The 25499-nt window shown below is 45.6% G+C and overlaps 1 protein-coding gene across 4 annotated transcripts in view; it reads right to left on the minus strand.

The window, feature by feature from the left end:
• TTC39B (tetratricopeptide repeat domain 39B) overlaps positions 1-25499 on the minus strand; it is a 214380-nt gene that overhangs the window by 65321 nt on the left and 123560 nt on the right. For all 4 annotated transcript variants that reach the window (XM_063914072.1, XM_063914071.1, XM_063914073.1 and 1 more), the window contains 3 exons: positions 3647-3751; positions 1919-2050; positions 71-147 (listed from right to left, as the gene is read on the minus strand). In XM_063914072.1, coding sequence (XP_063770142.1) covers positions 71-147; positions 1919-2050; positions 3647-3751 — 314 coding nt within the window. The remainder of the gene's footprint in view (positions 1-70; positions 148-1918; positions 2051-3646; positions 3752-25499) is intronic.

A 25499-nucleotide genomic window follows, 5' to 3' on the forward strand; every position in this document is an offset into this window, starting at 1 on the left:
AGGATAACGCAAGAAGAATGGTGCCATTTCCAAAACTATCTGTAATCAGTAAAGACAATCGTATTATTACCTTCAGATAGTTGTTCCCCTGTATGTTTTGACACCAGATTTGATAAGGACTCTACCACAGAATTTCTCTTCCTGAACCTGGCAAAAACAAAAAATTGAGAACAAGCTTGTTTTTAACCAGTAAGAATGTTCACATGCAGGTAAGGCATGATAAAGACTTTTGAAAGCTTTCTCCATAAAGTGTATTAGTCTGGTGAGAATGCAGGGTGTTGCCAACCAAATAGCACCGAATGGTCACTTTTTAAAAACACAGCTTGTACAAAGATTCAGAAGCCAATTGTTTAGTACTTTATCTGTCTTCACACTTTGATAAATACCCCCCATAGTGTGGTACTGAATGGTTCTCCAGACTTGACCATTATATGGCTATGGACTATTCACTTGTCCGGTGCTTGAGAATTCAGTGTGGTCTGGGGCCCGCGGTTGCTGTATAAAGAGTCTCTAGAAGTTATACTGAAGCATTCCAGTGGAATGAGTTTACCCCTTTCCCTGCGGCGGAAGAGGAGCACTAGTTACCTGCGCTGCTTTACCAGTCTGCCGAGATGCTGTTCATGCCCTATCAGGTGAGGTCTCTTTCCACTACTTCCATCTCTCCCCTCCATTACTCGGTTTCTTTTTTTTCCCCCTATACTTTCTCTCAAATATTGTCTATTGACGCTTTGCTTAAATACAGTCTAATGGGCTTTGGCCTCTCTATGGACACCACCTTGCTATCGAAATATTGCTTAAGCATATGGTTTCTTTTGCTATTAATAATATCTGGCAGATATTTTTGTGACATGCTAAATGTTTTGTATATGCCATGTGTCTTTTGAAATAAAAACAGTCAACAAAAAAATTAAATAAATAAATGATGAGAAAAGACTGGCAAAGTACGCACATAGTCACAAAAAATAGTATTTATCCACTTTGTTGTTCTATGCATTTTCAATATGGTCCAGCTAAACAGAAGCATTTGGAGGAAAACCATACCTCACAAACGTCCTGCATACGGTGAGACAGATCCCAGAAATCAGTAACCCTGGAATTAGGATGGCTTGTAAGTACTCATTACAAACCCTTCAGCTAGGTCAAACCATTTAAAAAATGCACAATACAAAAAAAGTAGTTAAAAACCATTGTGGCAATACTGGATTACTCTGTTAAACGAATATGGGTCATAGGGTCGATCTGCATTAGGTCGAGCACTATTTTTGGTCGACAGTGACTAGGTCGACACCTAAAATAGGTTGACACAGTCATTAGGTTGACATGAACATGGTCGACATGGAAAAAGGTCGACATGCGTTTTTCCCCTTTTTTTGTGTCGTTTTCATTGTAAATTGACTGGGAACCCCAATTAGTGCTCCGTAACCCTGCTACTATTCCCAATCGTAGTCCACGTGGATCGTAAAGTTTGAAAAAGTTAAAAAAAATTAAATGAAAAAAATTAAAATAAATTTGAAAAATGCACGTCAACCTTTTTTTATGTAGACCTAGTACATGTCGACCAATAGTGGTCGACCTAATGACCGTATCCCCTGTCAAACGGCCTTTTCAGAACTTTCCCCCAAATATTCTCCTAATTCAGTTTCTGTGGCAGAAATTGTGTTACTACCACAAAGCACAATAAATTGACCATCACTGACCCAACAATTTGTGGACCCTAAACTCAAAACGCAAACTTGCAAACAGCATAGAATGGCAAAACAAAAGCTGAACAAAGATTGTTTACCCAGAACTTTGGACCTCAGCATCGAAACACGATAAGTTTGCTCAACTTTATTTCATACTCTGCAACCTTCTCATATTACAATAAATCTAAAGTAATTTGGCTCATCTTAAAATAAAAAAATAAAAAACACCGTACTTTTGACACGTCTGCAATGCTTCTTTCATTGTACCAATTCCCATCTGGATATCCTGTGGCTCAAATGTCATTGCAGACTGCATAACCAAGATGGTGCTATATCCAAGAGCGTGATACATACTCTCTTTAGCCCTGTGAAGGTAAAACCATGTATTCACATTTATGATAATCTGGTAATATTTAAAAATAAACTTTTCGCAGGACCTATGTATAAATGTGCGAAAACCGGGTTTCTGTTGCATGACACAATTGGATATGGTGATTAGAAAAATGCAAAAAACATCCACTTTTTGCTCCTGCAGCATTGTCGCGGGTAACTGGAAATCCCCCAAAGATATAACATTTTTACTTACAACAGTTATATGTTTGTTTTGTTACCAACTGTTAAAGGTAAAGTATAATTATAAGCACATAAACAATTTATGCAAGTAAGCATGTAAGAGTCTTCACACTGTGACATGTTCAGGGGTGGATCCAGAAAAAAATATGACAGGGTGGCACCATGACTGGGGAAGGGAAGGTGGTGGTGGTGTGGTATTTTTGCATGCACATTCCTGGGATGCAGTAGGTGATGTAGAAGTTGATGGGGAGAGGCAGTGGGTGACATGTAGAGGATGACAGGAGAGAGATAGTGGGAGATGGAAAGGCAGTGAGTGACAGGGTGATGGGGAGAGGCAATAACTGACAGGGAGAGGGTGATGTCTTGGAGAGGCAGAGGGTTAAGGGAAAGAGAGGCGTAGACAGAGATGCAAAAGAGGACAGTGAAAGGCAGTAGGTAACGCCAGGGAATGGGTGATGGGGAGGAAGTGGGCGACGGCAGGGGGAGGCAGCAGGTGATGTAGTGGATCACAGGCAGTGGCAGTGGGTAACAGGAGAGAGACGTGACAGGGAGAGTTAGTGGGAAATGGAGAAGCGGTGAGTGAGAGGGGAAGAGGCAGTGAGTGACAGGAAAGAGTGACTGGGGAGGCAGTGGATGACATGGACGCAGTAGGGAAGACAGGGAGAGGAAGAGGGTAATAGGGAGATATTTGGGGAGAGAGTATGCAGTGGTCGACAGAGAGGCAGAGGTGACTGGGGAGGTAGTGGGCGAGACGTGGTGCCCTGGCGGTTGTCCTGGATGGTGTCCCCGCTGCAAGTTATCACTGCCCCCACTGGGTCCCTATCGTAGTACTCCATGCACACTGCGCTACTGCAAAGATCAGGATTGGTAGGTTTCATCTTATGTGAGGTTTAATACTTTGCATGCTGACTTCCCGATCCCATAGCAGATCATACACACCAAGCTATTTCTAGCACGATGTGTCAAGAAGTGGGGGCTAAACTGGGTACGCTACACTCGGCTGATCGGGCGCTTTTACCCTGTCGGCAGCGTGATCGCAGAAGTGTGTACCCAGCTTAAGGCTCACGTGTTCTAGTGTAGGACAGTTTAAATTAATCAGCGAATTACTGTTTTCCGATTTTGAAATGGATTGTTACTACCATTACCTAGACGTTCTACATACAGGCAATTCTCTTAACTTGTATTATGCATAGTTACACAACCATATATAATATGACAGAGATGGTTACTGAAACAGCTAACCACGGTAATGCAGGGTTTGTAACAAAGATAAAACTAAAGAACTGCTAAATGATATAAACAATGGCAGGTTGACTTGAAATATACAGTTTATATAAATAGTATTCCTAAAAAACAAAAGAATATATTTTTTTATTAAATACACTTACCAAGGACGTAATAATTCAAGAGCTTCTGAAAACTTGTTGTTTAGAAATAAGTTAAGAGCCAAGGTGCATTCTTTCAGGGAACATCGGAGATCCATCTTGGAGGCCCTAAGGAGCAAATAGTGAAGAATTGTGAAGATATTTTAAAAAGTCATATTTATGAGACATATTAACACTACTTGTATAAAAGAAAAACATGGAGCGCAACAAATAAAAAATAAAAAAAGTAAACTGCATAGGATTTCAGTTTAAAAAAATATTGGAAGTGGAAGAATGAGGAAGGAAGAAGAAGGATGAAGCAGTGGCAGATTAAGGTCCACATGAGCATGGAGCTGTAATTTATGAAGGGCCTATTGTGTGCCTTGGTAAGAGGTGTGACAGGCACTGCAGCGGTGTGACTGATGTGGGGGTGTGACCACTGTGCTGTGGTCCACACAGAGGGTGTTGCCTGTGTAGTGGGTGTAGCTATTTCCATGGAGGTCATAGCTATAGTTTACCTTCAACCACTTAATAATAGGTTTTTAATTACCTACCAATAAATCATTTTCTAAACTGAGTCTGGTAGGAGGTGCACAGAGGGAGGAGCCAGCCCACACTATCAAAATTCTTAAAGTGCCCATGGCTCCTAGTGGACCCGTCTATACCCCATGGTACCAATGTGGACCCCAGCATCCTCTAGGACGTAAGAGAAAGTGGAGCTATAACAAGAAAAGGTTTATAACCACCACATAATACAGAGCATCAGTGACCGCCATATGATACAGAGCATTATAGTGACCACTATATTACACAGAAAGCATTGCAGTGAACGCCATATTATACAGAGAGCATTGCAGTTTCTACTAGAGATGAGCGGGTTCGGTTTCTTTGAATCCGAACCCGCACGAACTTCACTTTTTTTTCCACGGGTCCGAGCGACTCGGATCTTCCCGCCTTGCTCGGTTAACCCGAGCGCGCCCGAACGTCATCATGACGCTGTCGGATTCTCGCGAGGCTCGGATTCTATCGCGAGACTCGGATTCTATATAAGGAGCCGCGCGTCGCCGCCATTTTCACTCGTGCATTGAGATTGATAGGGAGAGGACGTGTCTGGCGTCCTCTCCATTAGAATAGAGATAGATAGATTAGATAGAGAGAGATTGTGCAGAGTCGCAGACAGAGTTAGTTTACCACAGTCAGTGACCAGTGCAGTTGCTAGTTAACTTTTATTTAATATAATATATCCGTTCACTTCTCTCTGCTATATCCGTTCTCTGCCTGAAAAAAAAAACGATACACAGCACAGTCAGTCACACAGTGTGACTCAGTCTGTGTGCACTCAGCTCAGCCCAGTGTGCTGCACAGTCATCAATGTATAAATTAAAAGCTTATAATTAATTGTGGGGGAGACTGGGGAGCACTGCAGGTTGTTAGCAGGAGCCAGGAGTACAATTATATTAATTAACAGTGCACACTTTTGCTGCAGGAGTGGTGACCAGTGCCTGACCACCAGTATAGTATTGTTGTATACTACTAATATCTCTTTAAATATCAACCAGTCTATATTAGCAGCAGACACAGTACAGTGCGGTAGTTCACGGCTGTGGCTACCTCTGTGTCGGCACACGGCAGGCAGTCCGTCCGACCAGAATTGTATTATTTATTATTATATACCTACCACCTAACCGTGGTTTTTTTTTCATTCTTTATACCGTCATAGTGTCATCCTAATTGTTACGAGTATACTACTATCTCTTTATCAACCAGTGTACAGTGCGGTAGTTCACGGCTGTGGCTACCTCTGTGTCGGCACACGGCAGGCAGTCCGTCCGACCAGAATTGTATTATTTATTATTATATACCTACCACCTAACCGTGGTTTTTTTTTCATTCTTTATACCGTCATAGTGTCATCCTAATTGTTACGAGTATACTACTATCTCTTTATCAACCAGTGTACAGTGCGGTAGTTCACGGCTGTGGCTACCTCTGTGTCGGCACACGGCAGGCAGTCCGTCCGACCAGAATTGTATTATTTATTATTATATACCTACCACCTAACCGTGGTTTTTTTTTCATTCTTTATACCGTCATAGTGTCATCCTAATTGTTACGAGTATACTACTATCTCTTTATCAACCAGTGTACAGTGCGGTAGTTCACGGCTGTGGCTACCTCTGTGTCGGCACACGGCAGGCAGTCCGTCCGACCAGAATTGTATTATTTATTATTATATACCTACCACCTAACCGTGGTTTTTTTTTCATTCTTTATACCGTCATAGTGTCATCCTAATTGTTACGAGTATACTACTATCTCTTTATCAACCAGTGTACAGTGCGGTAGTTCACGGCTGTGGCTACCTCTGTGTCGGCACACGGCAGGCAGTCCGTCCGACCAGAATTGTATTATTTATTATTATATACCTACCACCTAACCGTGGTTTTTTTTTCATTCTTTATACCGTCATAGTGTCATCCTAATTGTTACGAGTATACTACTATCTCTTTATCAACCAGTGTACAGTGCGGTAGTTCACGGCTGTGGCTACCTCTGTGTCGGCACACGGCAGGCAGTCCGTCCGACCAGAATTGTATTATTTATTATTATATACCTACCACCTAACCGTGGTTTTTTTTTCATTCTTTATACCGTCATAGTGTCATCCTAATTGTTACGAGTATACTACTATCTCTTTATCAACCAGTGTACAGTGCGGTAGTTCACGGCTGTGGCTACCTCTGTGTCGGCACACGGCAGGCAGTCCGTCCGACCAGAATTGTATTATTTATTATTATATACCTACCACCTAACCGTGGTTTTTTTTTCATTCTTTATACCGTCATAGTGTCATCCTAATTGTTACGAGTATACTACTATCTCTTTATCAACCAGTGTACAGTGCGGTAGTTCACGGCTGTGGCTACCTCTGTGTCGGCACACGGCAGGCAGTCCGTCCGACCAGAATTGTATTATTTATTATTATATACCTACCACCTAACCGTGGTTTTTTTTTCATTCTTTATACCGTCATAGTGTCATCCTAATTGTTACGAGTATACTACTATCTCTTTATCAACCAGTGTACAGTGCGGTAGTTCACGGCTGTGGCTACCTCTGTGTCGGCAGTCGGCAGGCAGTCCGTCCATCCATAATTGTATTATTATTATAATATATACCACCTAACCGTGGTTTTTTTATACCACCTAACCGTGGCAGTCCGTCCATAATTGTATACTAGTATCCAATCCATCCATCTCCATTGTTTACCTGAGGTGCCTTTTAGTTCTGCCTATAAAATATGGAGAACAAAAAAGTTGAGGTTCCAAAATTAGGGAAAGATCAAGATCCACTTCCACCTCGTGCTGAAGCTGCTGCCACTAGTCATGGCCGAGACGATGAAATGCCAGCAACGTCGTCTGCCAAGGCCGATGCCCAATGGCATAGTACAGAGCATGTCAAATCCAAAACACCAAATATCAGAAAAAAAAGGACTCCAAAACCTAAAATAAAATTGTCGGAGGAGAAGCGTAAACTTGCCAATATGCCATTTACCACACGGAGTGGCAAGGAACGGCTGAGGCCCTGGCCTATGTTCATGGCTAGTGGTTCAGCTTCACATGAGGATGGAAGCACTCAGCCTCTCGCTAGAAAACTGAAAAGACTCAAGCTGGCAAAAGCACCGCAAAGAACTGTGCGTTCTTTGAAATCCCAAATCCACAAGGAGAGTCCAATTGTGTCGTTTGCGATGCCTGACCTTCCCAACACTGGACGTGAAGAGCATGCGCCTTCCACTATTTGCATGCCCCCTGCAAGTGCTGGAAGGAGCACCCGCAGTCCAGTTCCTGATAGTCAGATTGAAGATGTCAGTGTTGAAGTACACCAGGATGAGGAGGATATGGGTGTTGCTGGCGCTGGGGAGGAAATTGACCAGGAGGATTCTGATGGTGAGGTGGTTTGTTTAAGTCAGGCACCCGGGGAGACACCTGTTGTCCGTGGGAGGAATATGGCCGTTGACATGCCAGGTGAAAATACCAAAAAAATCAGCTCTTCGGTGTGGAGGTATTTCACCAGAAATGCGGACAACAGGTGTCAAGCCGTGTGTTCCCTTTGTCAAGCTGTAATAAGTAGGGGTAAGGACGTTAACCACCTCGGAACATCCTCCCTTATACGTCACCTGCAGCGCATTCATAATAAGTCAGTGACAAGTTCAAAAACTTTGGGTGACAGCGGAAGCAGTCCACTGACCAGTAAATCCCTTCCTCTTGTAACCAAGCTCACGCAAACCACCCCACCAACTCCCTCAGTGTCAATTTCCTCCTTCCCCAGGAATGCCAATAGTCCTGCAGGCCATGTCACTGGCAAGTCTGACGAGTCCTCTCCTGCCTGGGATTCCTCCGATGCATCCTTGCGTGTAACGCCTACTGCTGCTGGCGCTGCTGTTGTTGCCGCTGGGAGTCGATGGTCATCCCAGAGGGGAAGTCGTAAGCCCACTTGTACTACTTCCAGTAAGCAATTGACTGTTCAACAGTCCTTTGCGAGGAAGATGAAATATCACAGCAGTCATCCTACTGCAAAGCGGATAACTGAGTCCTTGACAACTATGTTGGTGTTAGACGTGCGTCCGGTATCCGCCGTTAGTTCACAGGGAACTAGACAATTTATTGAGGCAGTGTGCCCCCGTTACCAAATACCATCTAGGTTCCACTTCTCTAGGCAGGCGATACCGAGAATGTACACGGACGTCAGAAAAAGACTCACCAGTGTCCTAAAAAATGCAGTTGTACCCAATGTCCACTTAACCACGGACATGTGGACAAGTGGAGCAGGGCAGGGTCAGGACTATATGACTGTGACAGCCCACTGGGTAGATGTATGGACTCCCGCCGCAAGAACAGCAGCGGCGGCACCAGTAGCAGCATCTCGCAAACGCCAACTCTTTCCTAGGCAGGCTACGCTTTGTATCACCGCTTTCCAGAATACGCACACAGCTGAAAACCTCTTACGGCAACTGAGGAAGATCATCGCGGAATGGCTTACCCCAATTGGACTCTCCTGTGGATTTGTGGCATCGGACAACGCCAGCAATATTGTGTGTGCATTAAATATGGGCAAATTCCAGCACGTCCCATGTTTTGCACATACCTTGAATTTGGTGGTGCAGAATTTTTTAAAAAACGACAGGGGCGTGCAAGAGATGCTGTCGGTGGCCAGAAAAATTGCGGGACACTTTCGGCGTACAGGCACCACGTACAGAAGACTGGAGCACCACCAAAAACTACTGAACCTGCCCTGCCATCATCTGAAGCAAGAAGTGGTAACGAGGTGGAATTCAACCCTCTATATGCTTCAGAGGTTGGAGGAGCAGCAAAAGGCCATTCAAGCCTATACAATTGAGCACGATATAGGAGATGGAATGCACCTGTCTCAAGTGCAGTGGAGAATGATTTCAACGTTGTGCAAGGTTCTGATGCCCTTTGAACTTGCCACACGTGAAGTCAGTTCAGACACTGCCAGCCTGAGTCAGGTCATTCCCCTCATCAGGCTTTTGCAGAAGAAGCTGGAGGCATTGAAGAAGGAGCTAACACGGAGCGATTCCGCTAGGCATGTGGGACTTGTGGATGCAGCCCTTAATTCGCTTAACAAGGATTCACGGGTGGTCAATCTGTTGAAATCAGAGCACTACATTTTGGCCACCGTGCTCGATCCTAGATTTAAAGCCTACCTTGGATCTCTCTTTCCGGCAGACACAGGTCTGCTGGGGTTGAAAGACCTGCTGGTGACAAAATTGTCAAGTCAAGCGGAACGCGACCTGTCAACATCTCCTCCTTCACATTCTCCCGCAACTGGGGGTGCGAGGAAAAGGCTCAGAATTCCGAGCCCACCCGCTGGCGGTGATGCAGGGCAGTCTGGAGCGACTGCTGATGCTGACATCTGGTCCGGACTGAAGGACCTGACAACGATTACGGACATGTCGTCTACTGTCACTGCATATGATTCTCTCAACATTGATAGAATGGTGGAGGATTATATGAGTGACCGCATCCAAGTAGGCACGTCACACAGTCCGTACTTATACTGGCAGGAAAAAGAGGCAATTTGGAGGCCCTTGCACAAACTGGCTTTATTCTACCTAAGTTGCCCTCCCACAAGTGTGTACTCCGAAAGAGTGTTTAGTGCCGCCGCTCACCTTGTCAGCAATCGGCGTACGAGGTTACATCCAGAAAATGTGGAGAAGATGATGTTCATTAAAATGAATTATAATCAATTCCTCCGCGGAGACATTGACCAGCAGCAATTGCCTCCACAAAGTACACAGGGAGCTGAGATGGTGGATTCCAGTGGGGACGAATTGATAATCTGTGAGGAGGGGGATGTACACGGTGATATATCGGAGGGTGAAGATGAGGTGGACATCTTGCCTCTGTAGAGCCAGTTTGTGCAAGGAGAGATTAATTGCTTCTTTTTTGGGGGGGGTCCAAACCAACCCGTCATATCAGTCACAGTCGTGTGGCAGACCCTGTCACTGAAATGATGGGTTGGTTAAAGTGTGCATGTCCTGTTTTGTTTATACAACATAAGGGTGGGTGGGAGGGCCCAAGGATAATTCCATCTTGCACCTCTTTTTTCTTTTCTTTTTCTTTGCATCATGTGCTGATTGGGGAGGGTTTTTTGGAAGGGACATCCTGCGTGACACTGCAGTGCCACTCCTAGATGGGCCCGGTGTTTGTGTCGGCCACTAGGGTCGCTAATCTTACTCACACAGCTACCTCATTGCGCCTCTTTTTTTCTTTGCGTCATGTGCTGTTTGGGGAGGGTTTTTTGGAAGGGACATCCTGCGTGACACTGCAGTGCCACTCCTAGATGTGCCCGGTGTTTGTGTCGGCCACTAGGGTCGCTAATCTTACTCACACAGTCAGCTACCTCATTGCGCCTCTTTTTTTCTTTGCGTCATGTGCTGTTTGGGGAGGGTTTTTTGGAAGGGCCATCCTGCGTGACACTGCAGTGCCACTCCTAGATGGGCCCGGTGTTTGTGTCGGCCACTAGGGTCGCTTATCTTACTCACACAGCGACCTCGGTGCAAATTTTAGGACTAAAAATAATATTGTGAGGTGTGATGTGTTCAGAATAGGCTGAAAATGAGTGTAAATTATGTTTTTTGAGGTTAATAATACTTTGGGATCAAAATTACCCCCAAATTCTATGATTTAAGCTGTTTTTTAGGTTTTTTTTTAAAAAACACCCGAATCCAAAACACACCCGAATCCGACAAAAAAAATTCGGTGAGGTTTTGCCAAAACGCGGTCGAACCCAAAACACGGCCGCGGAACCGAACCCAAAACCAAAACCCGAAAAATTTCCGGCGCTCATCTCTAGTTTCTACCACATAAGATGTTACAGTAACCAAATTATAAACAAAAAGCATTGCAGTGACTGCCATATAATACACCAAGCATCCAAGTGACCTCTATACACTACAAAGAACATTGAAATGAATGCCATATTATACAGAGAACTCCAATGACCACCATAAAATACTGGGGACCTTACAGCCAGGGGGTATATAACATATATATATATATATATATATATATATACAGCCAACACGTTTGTAAGGTGGAATCTAGATATCCCCTCACCTTTTGCAAGGTGCGAGCTCGACAGGGAATATCTTTACAGACTAGGTTGTTATTCTCTGACTGACAAACCCAACGCGTTTCGTCTTATCGACTTCATCAGGGGTAACAAATATAGGAAAGGGCTAGTTTGCTCATGATGAATTAATGTAAAGGATCATAACCTCAAATATACGATTAAAATCTCCTATATCTGGACTTAGTGGATGGAGCTCTTATATCAGGGCTCCTAATTAGAGCTTGAAAGATATTCCTTCTTAAATGTGTAATCGGTTGAATGATGGTGTTTTGTATAAACTACCTTAGAACTAATTAGGCATAAATCCTTACAGGGCCGCCTACGAATACTATTGGTTATAGTCTCTTAGGAGTGCTGACAGTCGTATGTCGGCATTTTTGCAAACTACCTAAAGTGTGGTGTCCAATTTTTAATTCGAGACTATTTCTGATTCGGATGTTGACCCACGTACAACGAAACTCCTGGGAGAGATTTAGCTGTATGTGGAAGTCTCAGACCTTCTGTGAGTAAGTCTGGAGCAACTAAGATGTTACTTAATAGTTTATAACATCATAAAGACTTTCTCTGTTTCCATTAAAACATAGAAAATACAAATGCAGAAACAGCACTATGGGGTCAATCCAATTAGCTGTGAAGGGTGCAAAGTGCCATTGCATTTAAATGCCGGCAACGGCACCTGATTATTATTATTACATTTTATTTATAGGGCGCCACAAGTGTTTCACAGCACCGTACAAAGGACAGTACAGGGAGACAAAACTTAGCATAACAGTAAATAAATAACAAAAATGGAGTGCAGGTAACAAAGAGCACCACAATTCTCAAGACATAGGGGGTCATTCAGAGTTGTTCGCTCGTTGCTGATTTTCGCTATACTGCGATTAGTCGCTTACTGCGCATGGTTCGCAGAGCGCATGCGCTTAGTTATTTTACACAAAAGTTAGGTATTTTACTCACGGCATAACAAAGCTTTTTCATCGCTATGCTGATCGTAGTGTGATTGACAGGAAGTGGGTGTTTCTGGGCGGAAACTGGCCGTTTTATGGGAGTGTGCGGAAAAACACAGGCGTTCTAGTTGCAAAACGCAGGAGTGGCTGGAGAAACGGGGGAGTGGTTGGGCAAACGCTGGGTGTGTTTGTGACGTCAAACCAGGAACGAACAGGACTGAGCTGGTCGCAATGGCTGAGTAAGTCTGGAGCTACTCAGAAACTGCTAAGAAATTTTTATTCGCAATTCTGCTAATCTTTCGTTCGCACTTCTGCTAAGCCAAGATACACTCCCAGAGGGTGGTGGCTTAGTGTGTGCAATGCTGCTAAAAGCAGCTAACGAGCAACTCGGAATCACCCCCATAATACAGCTAAGATGTAAGTAGCAAGGGAGTAATCATTGTACTACTTGGGGCTGGCGGCCATAGATAGAGGGGCCATTTACCAGTAGGAGGAAAGTAGGTAAAGATGGTCGCCGAGTGAAATGTGTCGAGAAGAGGGCTTAGACAAGAGGAAAGAAGGCCCTGCTCTGAAGAGCTAACAATCTAGTGGGAAGGGGCGACAGACAGATGACATGAGGTGCAAGCAAGCAGGTAGAAGCCTGATGATGGTATGCGAGCAAAGCAGAGATGTCCAAGGCATGGGGCAGGGGGACGGAGGAGCAGCCTAAGGAATAGGTTATGCATTGGAGGGGTACGCTTTGATAAATAGGTGGGTTTTCAGTGCCCGTTTGAAGCTTTGCAAAGTCGGGGAGAGTCTAATGGAGCGGGGGAGCGCGCATTCCACTGAAGGGGTGCAGCACGGGCAAAATCCTGAACTCGTGCATGGGAAGCAGTGACCAAGGCAGAGGAGAGGCGACGGTCATTGGCCGACCATAGTGGGCGGGAGGGAGCATGAAGGGAGAGGAGGTTGGAGATGTAGGGAGCAGTGGAATTAGAGAGGGCCTTGTATGTGAGGGTGAGGAGTTTGAAGAGGATTCTGTAGGGGAATGGGAGCCAGTGTAGATCTCACACGCGTCACAGCCTGGATTCTGCCTGACTTCGCTCAAACCTGCCCAGACCTCTATGGAGTGGCAAACACTTTTGTGTTAATTCGGCCTGTCGTAAAGTGTGGTCGCTGCCACGATGACTCGCACCCACAAGATCATCGCAGCAAATTGGATTGACCATAATGTGTGTCCAAGTAACTTCTTGGGTTAAGCAAAACAGTTTGTATTGAGCTTGTGCTAGGCTTTATTTCTAGGTGTTCATTTAAAGGAGAATGCCATGATCCATTAGATAGTGCAGGATCTATTACATCAATATTGCATATGCAGGTTTAAGACTGGTTACTAACATGCATAAAATCATTGAACTGGTATTATTTCGCAATATGTACATCTGTATATATAGAACCATAAGACAGACCACATTCCTTTGGTAACATACTGTTATGCTAATGTAGTAAGGGGGAGATGACAGAATTGCAGGAACGGTATTCAGGCTCACCTCTCAATGAGGGTAATTCAGAGTTGATCGCAGCAGCACATTTGTTAGCAGTTGGGCAAAACCATGTGCACTGCAGGGGGGCAGATATAACATGTGCAGAGAGAGTTAGATTTGGATGGGTTATATTGTTTCTGTGCAGGATAAATACTGGCTGCTTTATTTTTACACTGCAATTTAGATATCAGTTTGAACACACCCCACCCAAGTCTAACACTCTCTGTACATGTTATATCTGCCCCCCTGCTGTGCACATGGTTTTGCCCAACTGCTAACAAATTTGCTGCTGCGATCAACTGTGAATTGATTGGGGGTGTGGATAAATAGAACGAGAATGTCTAGATAGACAGTCATTAGGTTGATACCATATGGTCGACATGCATTATAACAGGTACAAAATGTCAACAGATGAAAGGTCATCAGAGACAAAATGGTTGGCACTACTTTCTTGCCATTTTGTCCCAAATGTAGTATCTTTCCTGTTATCTGACCACCATCAGTAGAAACTTCTACCCTTGCTTTGCTCGCCACAGGTTACAATTCACAATAGATGTTCATGTGAATAGTAAATAAAGAAATTCCCAAATTTTGGAAAAAATTAGCCAAAACAAAAATTGGTCGACCATTTGTTTGTCGACCATTTTCATACTGACCTATTAAACCGGTTGACTTTAAGCACGGTCAGCCTTTCATCCGTTGACCATACTGATGACATGGTGTGGAACTAATTACTGATGACTTATACACTGTCATTCTATCATCCGGCTACCACCCATTAGCACCAATCCAACACAAACCTAAAAACATCATAAATAGGGAATTCTTTATATTGGTATTACGGGCTTTTTTGAGCAGCAAAGGATAGAAGTGGTATGCTGATAAGGACATGAGAGATACTGTACCATGTACTTTTGAAACTTTTTTATATATAAAAAGGTACGTGTTATATTATGGCAATAACACTTATTTGTACGGTACAAATACAAGACTTTTCAGTTTACTAGTGATGGCTGGCAAGCAAAGTAGAGCCCACCCTGGCAGCAAGTGCAGAACATTCTATTATATTCTGTATAAAGCAGTACCATTTTTGGCTTTCCAGAATACTGAACAAAAAAAAAACCTCTTCCTTATGACCAGTATATACCCCCACTGTGGTCTTACACCACTGCACATGCGCACACACACACACACACACACACACACGACTAAGCACAAAATAGGCAGACTAGTTTGTAGTGTTTTATTCAGACTTGCCGAGCCTCTGTGCCTGCTAGGAGCAGACTGTCCTCTGCGCAGTACTCTGCAATATCACAGCCTGACTTAGCGACTTTCATACCTGTTGTGTCCACAGCAACCAGGCACCAACATACGAGGCCAATGCCGGGTGCTCATTCAGAGCCGTGGAGCTCAGGGTGCAATATGAGAAAAATAAGACTTCAACCTTTTTCAATAACACTTTGAATAAAAGCATAGTGGGACTCAGAGCCATTGGGAAGGAGGTTTCCAGCACAAATTTGTTTGGTCACACATTGACAGAAGTTTTACTTAGTTTTCATTGATGTGGGATGAAAGCAGAGAGTCTCTGGGACCCCTTTTTCCTGCCAGTCAACCACAAATGGCAACTTAATTTCCAATGGCAAAGGTATGATCAGTGGCAGGTGGCACTAGTGTTCGGACAGCAGTGTAGCTCTCACACTCACCACCTATTGGGCAAAGAAAGATTAAGAAAAGAAAAAATAAGATTTTACTTACCGATAAATCTATTTCTCATAGTCCGTAGTGGATGCTGGGGACTCCGTCAGGACCATGGGGAATAGCGGCTCCGCAGGAGACAGGGCACAAAAGCAAGCTTTTAGGATCACATGGTGTGTACTGGCTCCTCCCCCTATGACCCTCCTCCAAGCCTCAGTTAGGTACTGTGCCCGGACGAGCGTACACAATAAGGAAGGATCTTGAATCCCGGGTAAGACTCATACCAGCCACACCAATCACACCGTACAACTTGTGATTTGAACCCAGTTAACAGTATGATAACAATGAAGTAGCCTCTAAAAAAGATGGCTCACAACAATAATAACCCGATTTTTTTTGTAACAATAACTATGTACAAGTAATGCAGACAATCCGCACTTGGGATGGGCGCCCAGCATCCACTACGGACTATGAGAAATAGATTTATCGGTAAGTAAAATCTTATTTTCTCTAACGTCCTAGTGGATGCTGGGGACTCCGTCAGGACCACGGGGATTATACCAAAGCTCCCAAACGGGCGGGAGAGTGCGGATGACTCTGCAGCACCGAATGAGAGAACTCCAGGTCCTCCTCAGCCAGGGTATCAAATTTGTAGAATTTAGCAAACGTGTTTGCCCCTGACCAAGTAGCTGCTCGGCAAAGTTGTAAAGCCGAGACCCCTCGGGCAGCCGCCCAAGATGAGCCCACCTTCCTTGTGGAATGGGCATTTACAGATTTTGGCTGTGGCAGACCTGCCACAGAATGTGCAAGCTGAATTGTACTACAAATCCAACGAGCAATACTCTGCTTAGAAGCAGGAGCACCCAGCTTTTTGGGTGCCTACAATATAAACAGCAAGTCAGACTTTCTGACTCCAGCCGTCCTGGAATTTATATATATATATATATATATATATATATATATATATATATATATATATATTTTCAGGGCCCTGACAACGTCTAGCAACTTGGAGTCCTCCAAGTCCCTAGTAGCCGCAGGCACCACAATAGGTTGTTTCAGGTGAAACGCTGACACCACCTTAGGAAGAAACTGGGGACGAGTCCGCAGTTCTGCCCTGTCCGAATGGAAAATCAAATATGGGCTTTTGTAAGACAAAGCCGCCAATTTTGACAATCGCCTGGCCGAGGCCAGGGCCAACAGCATGGTCACTTTCCATGTGAGATATTTCAAATCCACAGATTTGAGTGGTTCAAACCAATATGATTTGAGGAATCCCAACACTACGTTGAGATCCCACGGTGCCACTGGAGGCACACAAGGGCTGTATATGCAATACTCCCTTGACAAACGTCTGGACTTCAGGAACTGAAGCCAATTCTTTCTGGAAGAAAATCTATAGGGCCGAAACTTGAACCTTAATGGACCCCAATTTGAGGCTCATAGACACTCCTGTTTGCAGGAAGTGCAGAAATCGACCTAGTTGAAATTTTTTCGTGGGGCCTTCCTGGCCTCACCCACGCAACATATTTTTACCACATGTGGTGATAACGTTGTGCGGTCACCTCCTTCCTGGCTTTGACCAGGGTAGGTATGACCTCTTCCGGAATGCCTTTTCCCTAAGGATCCGGCTTTCAAACCGCCATGCCGTCAAACGCAGTCGCTGTAAGTCTTGGAACAGACAAGGTCCCTGCTGGAGCAGGTCCTTTCTTAAAGGCCGATGCCACGGTTCCTCTTGGAACAGACATGGTACTTGCTGAAAGCAAATCCCTTCTTAGCTCCCGAGGCCATTAGTCCTCTGTGAGCATCTCTTGAAGTTCCGGTTACCAAGTCCCTCTTGGCCAATCCGGAGCCACGAGTATAGTTCTTACTCCTCTATGTCTTATAATTCTCAATACCTTGGTTATGAGAAGCAGAGAAGGGAACACATACACCGACTGTTACACCCACGGTGTTACCAGGACGTCCACAGCTATCGCCTGAAGGTCTCGTGACCTGGCGCAATACCTGTCCCATTTTTTTGTTCGGGCGGGACGCCATCATGTCCACCTTTGGTCTTTCCCAACGGTTCACAATCATGCGGAAAACTTCCCGATGAAGTTCCCACTCTCCCGGGTGGAGGTCGTGCCTGCTGAGGAAGTCTGCTTCCCAGTCGTCCACTCCCGGAATGAACACTGCTGACAGTGCTATCACATGATTTTCCGCCTAGCGAAAAATCCTTGCAGTTTTGCCACTGCCCTCCTGCTTCTTGTGCCGCCCTTTCTGTTTACGTGGGCGACTGCCGTGATGTTATCCCACTGGATCAATACCGGCTGACCTTGAAGCAGAGGTCTTGCTAAGCTTAGAGCATTATAAATTTGCTCTTAGCTCCAGTATATTTATGTGGAGAGAATTCTCCAGACTTGATCACACTCCTTGTGTGACTGCTCCCCAGCCTCTCAGGCTGGCCTCCGTGGTCACGAGCATCCAATCCTGAATGCCGAATCTGCGGCCCTCTAGAAGATGAGCACTCTGTAATCACCACAGGAGAGACACCCTTGTCCTTGGATATAGGGTTATCCGCTGATGCATCTGAAGATGCGATCCGGACCATTTGTCCAGCAGATCCCACTGAAGAGTTCTTGCGTGAAATCTGCCGAATGGAAGCGCTTCGTAATAAGCCACCATTTTTACCAGGACTCTTGTGCAATGATGCACTGACACTTTTCCTGGTTTTAGGAGGATCCCGATTAGCTCGGATAACTCCCTGGCTTTCTCCTCTGGGAGAAACACCTTTTTCTGGACTGTGTCCAGAATCATCCCTAGGACCAGCAGACGTGTCGTCGGAACAACTGCGGTTTTGGAATATTTAGAATCCACCCGTGCTGTCGTAGAACTACTTGAGATAGTGCTACTCCGACCTCCAACTGTTCTCTGGACCTTGTTGTTATCAGGAGGTCGTCCATTTTCTTTGAAGACGAATCCTCCTTTCGGTCATTATCTTGGTAAGGACCCGGGGTGCCTTGGACAATCCAACGGCATCGTCTTGAAACTGATAGTGACAGTTCTGTACCACGAACCTGAGGTACCCTTGGTGAGAAAAGGCAAATTTTGGGACATGGAGGTAAGCATCCCTGATGTCCCGGGACACCATATAGTCCCCTTGTTCTTTGCTATCACTGCTCTGAGTGACTCCATCTGGATTTGAACCCTTGTAAGTGTTCAAATTTTTCAGATTTAGAATAGGTCTCACCTAGCCTTCAGTACCACCATATAGTGTGGAGTAATACCCCTTTCCTTGTTGTCGGAGGGGTAAATTTATTATCACCTGCTGGGAATACAGCTTGTGAATTGTTTTCAATACTGCCTCCCTGTCGGAGGGAGACATTGGTACAGCAGACTACAGGAACCTGCGAGGGGGGAAACCTCTCGACATTCCAATCTGTACCCCTTGGATACTACTTGTAGGATCCAGGGGTCCTGTACGGTCCCAGCGTCATGCTGAGAACTTGGTAGAAGCGGTGGAGGCTTCTGTTCCTGGGAATGGGCTGCCTGCTGCAGTCTTCTTCCCTTTCCTCTATCCCTGGGCAGATATGACTCTTATAGGGACGAAAGGACTGAGGCTGAAAAGACGGTGTCTTTTTCTGCAGAGATGTGACTTAGGGTAAAAAACGGTGGATTTTCCAGCAGTTGCCCTGGCCACCAGGTCCCATGGACCGACCCCAAATAACTCCTCCCCTTTATACGGCAATACCTCTTTGTGCCGTTTGGAATCTGCATCACCTGACCACTGTCGTGTCCATAAACATCTTCTTGCAGATATGGACATCGCATTTACTCTTGATGCCAGAGTGCAAATATCCCTCTGCGCATCTCGCATATATAGAAATGCATCCTTTAAATGCTCTATAGTCAATAAAATACTGTCCCTGTCAAAGGTATCAATATTTTTAGTCAGGGAATCCGACCAAGCCACCTCAGCTCTGCACATCCAGGCTGAGGCGATCGCTGGTCGCAGTATAACACCAGCATGTGTGTGTATACTTTTTAGGATATTTTTCAGCCTCCTATCAGCTGGCTCCTTAAGTACGGCCCTATCCGTAGATGGTACCGCCACTTGTTCTGATAAGCGTGTGAGCGCCTTATCCACCCTGAGGGGTGTTTCCCACCGCGCCTTAACTTCTGGCGGGAAAGGGTATACCGCCAATAATTTTCTATCGGGGGAAACCCACGCATCATCACACACTTCATTTAATTTATCTGATTCAGGAAAAACTACAGGTAGTTTTTTCACCTCACACATAATACCCTTTTTTGTGGTACTTGGAGTATCAGAAATATGTAACACCTCCTTCATTGCCCTTAACGTGTGGCCCTAAAAGAAAATACGTTTGTTTCTTCACCGTCGACACTGAAATCAGTGTCCGTGTCTGGGTCTGTGTCGACCGACTGAGGTAAATGGGCATTTTACAGCCCCTGACGGTGTTTGAGACGCCTGGACAGATACTAATTTGTTCGCCGGCCCTCTCATGTCGTCAACCGGCTTGCAGCGTGTTGACATTGTCACGTAATTTCCATAAATAAGCCATCCATTCCGGTGTCGACTCCCTAGAGAGTGACATCACCATTACAGGCAATTTGCTCCGCCTCCTCACCAATATTTTCCTCATACATGTCGACACACACGTACCGACATACAGCACACACATAGGGAATGCTCTGATAGAGGACAGGACCCACTAGCCCTTTGGGGAGACAGAGGGAGAGTTTGCCAGCACACACCAAAACGCTATAATTATCCAGGGACAACCTTTATATAAGTGTTCCTCCCTTATAGCATTTTAATATATATACACATATCGCCAAATCAGTGCCCCCCCCTCTCTGTTTTAACCCTGTTTCTGTAGTGCAGTGCAGGGGAGAGCATGGGAGCCTTCCCACCAGCCTTTCTGTGAGGGAAAATGGCGCTGTGTGCTGAGGAGAATAGGCCCCGCCCCCTTTTCGGTGGGCTTCTTCTCCGGAGTTTTAAATATCTGGCAGGGGTTAAATACATCCATATAGCCTCAAGGGCTATATGTGATGTATTTTTCGCCATACAGGTATTATACATTGCTGCCCAGGGCGCCCCCCCCCAGCGCCCTGCACCCTCCGTGACCGCTGTGTGAAGTGTGCTGACAACAATGGCGCACAGCTGCAGTGCTGTGCGCTACCTGATGAAGACTGCGAGTCTTCTGCCGCCTGGTTCCGGACCTCTTCATCTTCAGCGTCTGCAAGGGGGGTCGGCGGCGCGGCTCCGGGACGAACCCCAGGGCGAGCCCTGTGTTGAACCCCAGGGCGAGCCCTGTGTTCCGACTCCCTCTGGAGCTATGTCCAGTAGCCTAAGAATCCAATCCATCCTGCACGCAGGTGAGTTGAAAATCTCTCCCCTAAGTCCCTCGATGCAGTGAGCCTGTTGCCAGCAGGACTCACTGAAAATAAAGAACCTAAAAACTTTTTCTAAGTAACTCTTTAAGAGAGCCACCTAGATTGCACCCTTCTCGGCCGGGCACAAAAACCTAACTGAGGCTTGGAGGAGGGTCATAGGGGGAGGAGCCAGTACACACCATGTGATCCTAAAAGCTTGCTTTTGTGCCCTGTCTCCTGCGGAGCCGCTATTCCCCATGGTCCTGACGGAGTCCCCAGCATCCACTAGGACGTTAGAGAAAACCCTATTGGACTACAGATGAAGAAAGATTTTACTTCATATAAAACAGATACACTAGGGTTTGGGGAGGTTCTCTCAAATATACGTCATCTTAACCAATAAATGATGCCACTAATGGTATCCACATTTCAGCCTGCAACTAGTGCCTCTTTAGAAGTGGCAGAAACACAGCTTTATATAGCCCGTTATCAGTGGCGTAAGTTCGTCACAGTCGCCCGGAGGCAAGATAAATATTGCTGCCCCCCTATTTCCTATATTAAGATAAATGTATGTATGTATGTATGTATGTATGTATGTATGTATGTATGTATGTATGTTGTGTGTGTTTTAAGACTCTGTGATAGTGTAGGACCTGTATGAAGGTGGGGTACCTTGAATCGGTATACAGGCTTCCGTGCATTGGCCAATCCACCAACTAAACCCCCATCATTTATTTATTGAACTGTTGAGGATAAGTGAGTTTACTTTGGTGAGTGCTGGGTTCTCGGTTTGTATTTATTAGAGCGATGTGGTCATGGGCTACATGCACCCCGCCCTGTGAGTGGTAAGTACAGCTGTGCACCCCGCTTCTGTGGTGGAGAGTGCAGTGTTACATGCACCCCACCCTGTGAGTGGTAAGTGCATAGCTGTGCCCCGCTTCTGGTGTGGTGAGTGCTGTGGTTTTTCTCTGTGTATATGAAGGGGTTAATCTATGGTTAGCTCTTATTAACCGTGGCCACTAGCTTTCTCATGCACCCCTGTGTGGACTTTATTATCCTGAACCTGTCTCAGCTGTTCTTTAGCAATCATCTTTGAGCCAGTGCAATAGGTGACTAGTGTGCCTTTAAAAGCCATAAAGTCTGTGGCAGGTACACATTACATCTAGCAGGCAGATGATGCAGCAGTGTGGTAGTCAGGTTTTAAGACTCTGTGATAGTGTAGGACCTGCATGAAGGTGGGGTACCTTGAAAATCGGTATGCAGGCTTCCGTGCATTGGCCAATCCACCAACTAAACCCCCATCATTTATTTATTGAATTGTTGAGGATAAGTGAGTTTACTTTGGTGAGTGCTGGGTTCTCTGTTTGTATTTATTAGAGCGATGTGGTCATGGGCTACATGCACCCCGCCCTGTGAGTGGTAAGTACAGCTGTGTACCCCGCTTCTGTGGTGGAGAGTGCAGTGTTACATGCACCCCACCCTGTGAGTGGTAAGTGCATAGCTGTGCCCCGCTTCTGGTGCGGTGAGTGCTGTGGTTTTTCCTCTGTGTGTGTGTGTGTGTGTATGTGTGTGTGTATGTGTGTGTGTATGTATATATATATATATATATTAGTGATGAGCGGGTTCGGTTTCTCGGAAACCGAACCCCCCCGAACTTCACCCATTTTACACGGGTCCAAGGCATACTCGGATTCTCCCGTATGGCTCGGTTAACCCGAGCGCGCCCGAACCTCATCATCCCGCTGTCGGATTCTCGCGAGATTTGGATACTATATAAGCAGCCGCGCGTCGCCGCCATTTTCACTCGTGCATTGGAAATGTTAGGGAGAGGACGTGGCTGGCGTCCTCTCCGTTTATTGTTGAACTTGATTGATTGTGCTTTATTGCTTAATTGTCGGGAGGACTGGGGAGCAGCTGTATAATATAGGAGGAGTACAGTGCGTACTGGAGTACAAAACGCTGGAGTGTCTGCAGAAACGGGGGAGTGGCTGGCCAAACGCAGGGCGTGTTTGTGACGTCAAACCAGGAACGAAACGGGCTGAGCTGATCGCAGTGTAGGAGTAGGTCTCGAGCTACTCAGAAACTGCTAAGAATTATTTATTCGCAATTCTGCTAACCTTTCGTTAGCAATTCTGCTAAGCTAAGATACACTCCCAGAGGGTGGCGGCCTAGTGTGTGCAATGCTGCTAAAAGCAGCTAGCGAGCGAACAACTCGGAATGAGGGCCCATGTTTCAGTGCTTCTTTTATTACACTTTTATCAGGTTAACAAAGGTCTTTGTCAGCCTCATGATAGCGCAATAAAAAAAAACACTGAAACGTTGCTATATATATCCAAGTCTGCTGACTACTTTTTATGCCGAGTGCCGCACCGCAGAAAGTGTATATATGAACCACGGTATATGTGATAGCACCAGCAAAGCATATGTAATAATTGGAGTGACGGTTCTTTGGGGTGTGGGGGGGGGGGGGGGGGGTGTATGTGTGTGTATATATATATATATATATATATATATACACACACACACACAAAAGGGCAGTGTATAACTACCATTTTCTCAGAGAGCACCGAGGCAAATGTTTGAAACAGTGGGAGTGCCGGTCCATGCAATATCTGTATACATACATACATACATACATACATACATACATACATACACATATTTTGGGGTCAACTCTATTCAGCGACAGTTGAATAGCGCCGGGAGTTCAATACAGCGCCAAGTGACACCAATTGTCAGGAATTCTTCTCTCAACCCCGGGGGATGAGAGAAGAAACCCGACAAAAGTGCTGCCGCGCGAGGCTGATTCTGTTGGGAATCAGCATCGCATCGGGGAGTTAAGTCGGAGAATGCCCGTTCTCCCAACAATTCAACCTGTTAAGTCGGTGAGAACAGGCCTTCGCCGACTTAACTTGAGCTGAATTGAATAGTGACGGGAGCTAACACCCGGTGCTATTCAACTGTCGCTGAATAGAATTGACCCCATAGACAAAAGGTGGGTCTAGCACTGCCACTTAAACTTACAGCCTTCAAAATGAAGAAATGGATAGGTGGATAGAGGTGTGGCACTCCAATGAAGGATCCAACGGGTGTAATATGGTTTGCCGGATCCCGACCGCCGGCATACCGACAGCTGGGCGAGCGTACATGAGCCCCTTGCGGGCACGGTGGCTCGCGTCTCCCTCCAGGGGGGTCGTGGACCCCCAAGAAGGAGAAAAGATGTCTGTTTGCCGGCGGTCGGGATTCCGGCGCCGGTATGCTGGTCGCCAGGACCCCGACCGCCGGCAACCAGAAGACCAACCTAATCCAACAGCAAGTGAATAGTGGGATAAAGTAGTTGGGCATCTGCTTATAACAAAATACTAGCAATCATCTAAGAATACGGCACCCCAAATAAGACATTGTGACAGTGATGCTAGTTATGCCACTGTGACTGTGTCTTATTTGGTGTTCTGCATTTTTAGCTGATTGCATATATTATATATAAAAATAATAAGATTTTACTTACCGATAAATCTATTTCTCATAGTCCGTAGTGGATGCTGGGGACTCCGTCAGGACCATGGGGAATAGCGGCTCCGCAGGAGACAGGGCACAAAAGCAAGCTTTTAGGATCACATGGTGTGTACTGGCTCCTCCCCCTATGACCCTCCTCCAAGCCTCAGTTAGGTACTGTGCCCGGACGAGCGTACACAATAAGGAAGGATCTTGAATCCCGGGTAAGACTCATACCAGCCACACCAATCACACCGTACAACTTGTGATTTGAACCCAGTTAACAGTATGATAACAATGAAGTAGCCTCTAAAAAAGATGGCTCACAACAATAATAACCCGATTTTTTTGTAACAATAACTATGTACAAGTAATGCAGACAATCCGCACTTGGGATGGGCGCCCAGCATCCACTACGGACTATGAGAAATAGATTTATCGGTAAGTAAAATCTTATTTTCTCTAACGTCCTAGTGGATGCTGGGGACTCCGTCAGGACCATGGGGATTATACCAAAGCTCCCAAACGGGCGGGAGAGTGCGGATGACTCTGCAGCACCGAATGAGAGAACTCCAGGTCCTCCTCAGCCAGGGTATCAAATTTGTAGAATTTAGCAAACGTGTTTGCCCCTGACCAAGTAGCTGCTCGGCAAAGTTGTAAAGCCGAGACCCCTCGGGCAGCCGCCCAAGATGAGCCCACCTTTCTTGTGGAATGGGCATTTACAGATTTTGGCTGTGGCAGGCCTGCCACAGAATGTGCAAGCTGAATTGTACTACAAATCCAACGAGCAATAGTCTGCTTAGAAGCAGGAGCACCCAGCTTTTTGGGTGCCTACAATATAAACAGCAAGTCAGACTTTCTGACTCCAGCCGTCCTGGAATTATATATATATATATATATATATATATATATATATTTTCAGGGCCCTGACAACGTCTAGCAACTTGGAGTCCTCCAAGTCCCTAGTAGCCGCAGGCACCACAATAGGTTGTTTCAGGTGAAACGCTGACACCACCTTAGGAAGAAACTGGGGACGAGTCCGCAGTTCTGCCCTGTCCGAATGGAAAATCAAATATGGGCTTTTGTAAGACAAAGCCGCCAATTTTGACAATCGCCTGGCCGAGGCCAGGGCCAACAGCATGGTCACTTTCCATGTGAGATATTTCAAATCCACAGATTTGA

This window comes from Pseudophryne corroboree, chromosome 1, assembly GCF_028390025.1.
Source record: "Pseudophryne corroboree isolate aPseCor3 chromosome 1, aPseCor3.hap2, whole genome shotgun sequence".
Lineage (NCBI taxonomy): Eukaryota > Metazoa > Chordata > Amphibia > Anura > Myobatrachidae > Pseudophryne > Pseudophryne corroboree.